At 37.0% G+C, this 7,748-nt stretch overlaps 1 protein-coding gene across 1 annotated transcript in view; it reads right to left on the minus strand.

Moving 5' to 3' along the window:
• Nucleotides 1-7,319, minus strand: part of STIM2 (stromal interaction molecule 2) — a 30,364-nt gene extending 23,045 nt beyond the window's left edge. The window contains exon 1 of the mRNA XM_009321396.1: nt 7,193-7,319. Coding sequence (XP_009319671.1) covers nt 7,193-7,255 — 63 coding nt within the window. The 5' untranslated portion in view covers nt 7,256-7,319. The remainder of the gene's footprint in view (nt 1-7,192) is intronic.
• Between the last annotated feature and the right edge of the window lie 429 nt (nt 7,320-7,748).

The following is a 7,748-nucleotide window of genomic DNA, read 5'->3' on the forward strand; positions in this document are numbered from 1 at the left end:
AGGTGGAGAGAAAACTGTCTCCTCCCTGGAGGGGACGGGACTTGTGGAGCCCTGGAAAAGAGTTACAAGGTCAGGTATGCCACAACCTTCCTTCCTCTTCAGAAAGCCTTTAGTACTGTAACATTCACCAAAAGCCAGTCAACTCATAACCAAAAACTAACCTGAAGTAAGAACCACAAAAAAAAAAAAAAATCCAATACCAGTTTGACATGGAGGGAGCACTTACAAACTAAAGCCACATGCAACAATACAAAAAGTTAAAACATGTGAAGTTGCAAAAGATGCTTGCTCTTTGAGGAGTAAATGAACAATTGCATACTTTTGCAAACACCAGTGAAAAAGTAAAATTAACCACACTCACTAACTGCAGAAGGAAGTACTCATATGCTATGTTTATATTTTGTTCTGGGTGAAGGCTCAAGTTTATGATTTTCAGTTTCACCAACTTAAAATAGACTCTCTAACTGACAAGTTTACTTTAAGAGCAATTAGTAACATCTCCTGGCTAAGTATGAGTGTGTTTCTTGAGCATCTGTTCCTTAAACAGTGTTATTTCCTTCAGTTTTATTCCTTCAAAAGAAAACCTGCAAAAGTTACAACTTAGTTTTCCTATAATCCTACCTTCAGATACAGGCAGTCACTGTTAGACAGCCTTTTAGTACATTCCCTCCCACCTACTGCTACCAGACTCGTTGCAGGTATTGCAATGTCCCACTTATTGACCAAGTTAGGATAGCGAGTGTGCTTTTAAAAGGCAACATACTATGATTCAGGTATGACAGCATTCACAACTGCCTACCCTATAGAAATAGCTTCTAGAGATGTTACACAGTAAAACAAGAAAATGTATTTAAGCATAATAGAAACATTACTAGAAAACTGTAGGACATAGCTGTGAAAGTGTTACCAAGTGTATCTTAAGTAATCTACAAATTCTACTGAAAAAAGATTATTGCAGCTCAAAACAAAACTGTAGCTATTCTACTGCAAAGTAAACTTTGCAATCTCTTCAAAGCCGAGTTAGAATTTCCAAGGGATATTTCATTGTAGCAGGACTAAATGCCTGCAGTACTACATAAACAGGTGCAGACAGCTACATATTAGCTTAAGTACCTCCAACGAGGCAAGGCATGAGGTAGGTCTGATCCAAATCACGTTGGAACAGGTTTCTATGCAACATACCCACGATAACACATGCTGCCTCTCTCCAGGACTTCTTTGCACAGGCACAGTTGTAGACTAACACAGTCATGATGTTTTCAGACAAGACCTGGCTCCTACCTATCCTGCTCTGAAAAAAATAGACTGTGTAGACACGCTCAGAGTCGCTTACAAAACTTCAGGAGGCTAAAACACACTCTGCCTGGGGACAAATACATTAGCAGTTGAATGATAAAATTCAAAGCAAAAAAAGACCTCTATTAACAGATCTAAAACTCAGGGAATCGAAGTAACCCAACAGCTTTGGGGGAAGGGTTTGCTACGCTGGTTAGGAAGCTCAAAATACTCGTTTGAAAGATCAATGTTTGTAACAGCATGTTCTTTCACAGCGAGATGTAAAACACACTCAGGAGGCATCCCAGTATTATGCAAAACACTTAGAGTGTTTTCAGTTTCTGAACCACTGCAGCAGGTATTTCTTTACCACACAGAATTTTGCCTAACCGGCTGACACTGAAGTAATAAGCTACTTTACACAAATATGAACACGAGTTTAAGGACCTTTATTATATAAATGATAAGGACGAAACCAGAATACGAAGGGAACTTTGAAGGACTTTTAAAATCTTGCTGAACATATATTCGCAGACAACAAAATGAAGCAAGGGCTCTATCTATAGCAGAACCTCTCCCAGCTGAAATTATAACACCTGGGGTAGGCTCCTGAAGTTTAAGGAGGTGCCAAGATGCACTAAACAAAGGGAGATCAAGCTTTTGAACAGTCATCCATTTTTTTTTTCTAACATCCGTTCCATACATATCTGTACTTCCCCCCAAAAAAAACCTCTTCTGCTAAATCTTTACTCTCTCCAAGATGTAACAATCAAAAGGAAGAGAAATTCTGCGCATAAATTTGCTTTTGTTCAAGAATACAGAAGGGCTATTCACTTAAGAGTCATCCTGAGTTTAATGTTAAATTCTGAAAGTGTTTTTCCACCTCACACTTTTTATGTTCCTAATATTCAAATCATACATATTTAAAACGGGAGCACCACACTATCTTGGCATCCAGTTCTTCAGGATTTCCTGTCATGGAATTTCTTGCAATTTTGCCTGTAGTATTTAGTACTCGCTACTGTCCAGAACAGCTTATTGAATTGGTCTCTGGTCCAAACTAGTAAATCATGTTTCATTCTTTTTTTTCTCCCTCTCAAGGAGTTAAAGAACAAAGATATCCACAGACTTCTTTCACCATCTCATCTTTACACAAACTGAGTAGTCAGCTCTACTTCAGGAGTAATTCAGAAAATAATTTCATGTTGAAAAGTTACACATTAAATTTTATTTCTCCAGATTCTCCTAAAATAGTAATGCTAATGCATAATATTTTAATTTAGCAAGCTTGTAAAATAAATTGTGATGTAGAGATGCATGTACCATTTTAACTGCTAAAAGGAAGCATAAACAACCAAGAATATGACTAGCAAATTAATTACATAATTAAAATAAGTAATAAGAGCATGAACTGGTTCTCCTTTATTATAAAACCTTCAATCACAAATCAGCACTAAAGGGAGAGTATACTGAAACATACATTTCTGAACTCACCCCAGTTCTATAAATTACTTATTTTTAACTGAGTTGTTTACACTTGACCTCTGTATCTTCTCCATTTTTATTTCCCTCTGGATTCTTCCTTTGACTTTTTTTTCTTTTTTAGACTCCACCTCTTCATTTTCTCTCAAAAAACACAGCGTACTCTCTCAGACATTACGTTTGTTCCACTTCTCTTGGATTTTTGCATCCAAGATGCAAATATGACCTCAAGCCCTTAAACAATAGCTTCACAGAGCCCATCCATTCAGAAATGGTCACTTCAAAGGAAGACCTTGAGCTGTCAAATATTCTGCCCCTGTCAAACTTCCCATAGCCAAAGTGCTGTATTACTATTGCTATTCCTGATCAGATCATACTAGCTACTTTTTCTGCTTTAATCACTGTACAGAAGACAATCATCCTCCCTGTTCTAGGCCAATAAAGCTAGATTCTTTTTGATTCTTGCCTCCAGAGAACATTTTAAGTCAGGCACTTCTGCATATCACCCCTGAGGTTCCAACTTCTTTGACCACACTGTTAAAAGCCATTCCCTGATCATTTCTTGCTTTCAATACTGCAGTCTCTTCCTCACCACACAGTGTTTTTTGTCTCTTTTTTTTGGTGGTTTTGTGTGGGGTTTGTTGCGCTGGGTTTTTTTGTGAAGTAATTATGCAAGTGCACTCAAAAAAAAACTCAAACAAAATACCAAGATATTAAGCGATCTATCCAAAGATCCCACGCAAAGCTGTAAATTCATGCCATTAGCTTTGTGTGACATTAGACACACAGTAAGATATTAATATTTCAAAAACATCAATTTATTCTATTTCTGTGGAGAGATTCCTTGAGGAAATGACTTGATGTAGGATCTACATATAGAGGTTCTTTGGAAACAGGAAAAACCTATGTAAATAGTGAACATACGATAAGTCTGTCTTACTGCTTGTGCCTCTTCATCATTAAAATGAATCATGTACATGCGGTGCAACAGATGCTTCCTGAGGCAGATAGCCTCCCACAGCACATGACTAAAACCTCAGTTAGTAATATGTTCCCCCCTTCACCTACCCTTTTACAGCCTACCTCTTTAAACCAGTTTAAAGAATTGCAATCTTTTGTATGTTAATAATAAAGTAACAATAGCAGGAGCTAGATTTGATAGAGAAATTCATATTAGCTTGCCATAATGGTAACTATAGTCTTTTTCCACATCCCTCCTTTTTTCTCTTCTCTGCTGTACCATACTCTCTGGTTTTCACACTGTGATAGCCTACTTTACAGAAATTAGTAACTGCACAGTAAAGCACACTCTAAAGTATGACACAAATTTATTATCCAAACAATTTTTTTTGTTGTTTAAGTTATGCTTCTTGTTTTGGAGTACATAATTCTACACTGAAAATTCAGGGCAAGTATTAGAAAGTTGTGTGAATCCTGAATGCAAAAAAAATTCAAACATATGAGTAGCTATGACAAAAGCTCTTTTTTCAAGTATTTTGTAATAACTAGAATTAGAAAAGTATATTCCACCAAATTTAAAAGTTCAAGTTCTTTCATCTTCGTAAATCTCTTAAGTTATACCATCTAGTCTAACCTAGGTAACAGACCAAAGAAAAAAAAAAAAACAACCCCAAAAAAACAGTCCGTGCTCAAACTAGAGTCCCTCTATCTTCCTTAGAAGACTTCAACAAATCCTTCGTGTGTTTCAATGACTAATAAATCCCGTGCTAAAAATTTAGACCAAGTTTCCCCACATCAATTTCATCAAGTTCAAATACAAGCTTCTTTCCAGTCCACACAAGGTAGATCCAAAAGACTTCCAGTATCAGACAATCTTTGAGGAAATAAAAAGTTTCTTCTAAAAGTTCCAGTTTTCTTACATTCCCTACAGAATGATTTTATGTCAGACTTCATTTTACAGAGGAAAAACAAAACTACAGCATAAAACAGGGCATGAGGAACATGAGGAAAAATAATAGACGGTGTGCAGATGAAGTGTCTGGAATCACTGTTGGGAGTTCTCAACTGGATTAGCAAATTAAAACAGTTAAATAGTTCAACATCTTTAGCTCTTGTTACCTTCCCCTCTCAAGATAACTTATTTACAAGATCTTCCTTCCTTGGTGTAAATACACACTTGTAATTTGTTACACTGTTTTAGTGCTCGTAAAACAGCAGAAAGTTATTGTACATTGTCACGTTTTTCCTGACAAATAAAAAGCCGATGAGTATCTAATTAACATATTCAATATAACTGCTCTTCCAGGAGTCTTGCAAGCAAAAGCCATGCAGCACGAAATGGGAAATCCATTACCCTGCTGTTGAGTAAAATCCCTGTATTTCATGCAAGCTTTACTTCTAATAAAGTTGGGGGGTTTTTAATTATCAGTCCTCATTCTTAATCAAAACAAGCAGCATTACCTACTGTGACAGAAAAAAAAAAAAATCATAAATCTGGTTTTGAAGTAGTGTATATTAGGACATATTTAGTATATATTCAGACCTACCATAATCAGGTAACTATGTAACTGTGGTTAAAATGTCAGATCTTTTAAGATTATGGTAAAGATCCAATAAGAGCGCTACAACAAGAATATATAGATTACTAGTTGAACTTGCAATTAAATTGCATTTCTCATTAATTTCAGGTTTGCCTTTAACGTCTTAGAAGAAAGCACTATATGTGAATACATATTCACCACTGATTTGTATGGAAACTATATGTACAAAAAAGCTTATTTAGGATTTTTTTTAAGTATTTCTTCGATAACTAAAAATGAGCTAGCAGAAGAAAGGGCTACATTTCAGTCATTTTATGCACAGTGAGTAGTTTGAATATATAGTTTCACTAATCTCTCATTACCCCAGCTGTAATAGCACCCCGCATGAACTGTTCTAATTTCAATCATTTTAACAGGTTTTAAGAGTAGCTTCTGTCGCTTGGATTTATCTCGACATTCCTCTGGAACAGGAAGAAACTTAAGGTCAGATACAAAGATGGTCCACTGGAAACCAAGACAGATTTTTTAAATGCTAATAAAAAGTTTCCAATGTATAAATATTTCGGTATTTTCTTTTAACTTTCTTAACTTTCATCTATAAGAAATGCAGCAGAAGTCAAGAGAATCACACAATGCTGAAGTTCATCAGAAAGCTCACACTCCATCACTAATGTTTCAGTTTGCAGACTGGATTGTGCCTGTCCCAAACTTTAATGACAATAACCAAACATTCTGCGAGAACAGAGCTAGACTATTTCCAGTGCCTGAACTACCTCACTGTGACAGTCCCTAAGGTACAGAGCAGGTTTTTTCCTCCGAAGTTAAAAAGTACGTTATTTTATTCTGGATCATTCTCTCCATTTTACTGTATTCCTTCAGAAAACTCGTATCAACCAAGCATCAATCACTGTTAATGCTGTTTGTATATAATCACACAGAAAGTAAGTAGCATCACATTAAACTTGACAATGATAATTCACAACTAAACTCATTCAGGGAGAACAATCTTCCTTGAGATGTTACAAAAAGAGAAATCAGGGCTAGATTCTTCTCCCACTCACCTCCAGTGAGAATAGGCTTCAGAACCATATGGCAATACCCTCATTTTTAGGGGACAAGGAGATGAGGGGACATCTTCACTCCCCTTCCTTTCTCAAGCCTGTACCTGACAACTGCCAGAAAGCAGAAGCAAGAACAATGAAACTACATGGATATTTCCATTCCTACCCAGTAATTTTGAGAATCCCAATGGTAAAGTTGAGTAAGTGCAAGGGCAAGTCCTTTGTCAGGACCAAGTGCAAGGGCAAGTCCTTTGTCAATTTGGTTTGCCTACCAAACTCATTCGAGCACCATCACAAAAAACTTCAGGCAGGTCTGAATAACCTTCCTTAGTTCATAGGACTTAATCTACCATTAACCTACAGCAGGAGGTGCTTACTACTTGCCTGTAAAATGTAAGCAAAAACACATAAGAAAGCTTTCTAGACTGCTGTCTGTAACAGGTATTGTTTTGCACGATGAAGTGCCTGGAACAGATCTAAGGTAAACAGGAAAGCCTAGCGATGACTTAAGCAAGAAAACCTTAGAGCAAAGAAACTAAAATACCAGGTGGCAGATCTCATCAACTCTTAGTTACCTCATTGCAAGCTAAACCAACACCATTTGCCTACCTCTTACACTAATCACAAAAATAACAGCTTTTATACATAGTCACATAAAACTTTCCTTTAGGCTAGAACAATGGGCAATAATATTCCATTTCAGACAATTCTAGAAATTAGACTTTCCTTCCACATTTGGCTGTGGGAAGGGTTGAATTAAGAAAAACAGCAACAACTACTCAAGTACTGGAACATAAAGAGCAGCTATATAAAACAGGAGAAAAAAAAAAGACAGACCTCATGTATGCACAAGTGAAGGCTTTTTACTCCTACCTCATCACTTTCCTCTACTTCAATACCACCATCTTTGTCATCATCCATTTGCTTATGGATCATGCGGAGAGCTTCTAGGCTGAATCGGTCCTCCTCAGTAAAGCACGGTGGGCTGAGTGAACTGCAGGGATCTAAAGGGGGCGGGGGGGAAACAAAACAGAAATATTAGTTACTGTCACTCTAGAATACGAAGCTCCCAAGAAAAAGAAAGGGCTTAAATTTCTGTATGTGTACGTGTACTTCACTGTACATAGCCACCAGGTCATAGATGTCAAGTTTAGCTGTAAAATAATAATTCTTACCAAAAAAGTGAATGGGGGGGCAGAGATCAACCCTTTTTTTATCCAGGAAGGAAGCCCAAAGAATAGGCTGGAATAGTTTGATGCTTGGATTTTTTTTTTCCAGCCCTGTAACTGCTATCTCCACCTCTTCTTCTATCTATCATCCACCCTTAGTAATATATCACTGCAATAGCAAATAAAGTCACCGTGTTTTCCAGCCTCCTTTCTGAAAGCCTGGGCTAAACAGAGAGCAGCAGAGGAAGCGAAAAAGAATT

This window comes from Pygoscelis adeliae, unplaced genomic scaffold (assembly GCF_000699105.1).
Source record: "Pygoscelis adeliae isolate BGI_AS28 unplaced genomic scaffold, ASM69910v1 Scaffold133, whole genome shotgun sequence".
Classification (NCBI taxonomy): domain Eukaryota; kingdom Metazoa; phylum Chordata; class Aves; order Sphenisciformes; family Spheniscidae; genus Pygoscelis; species Pygoscelis adeliae.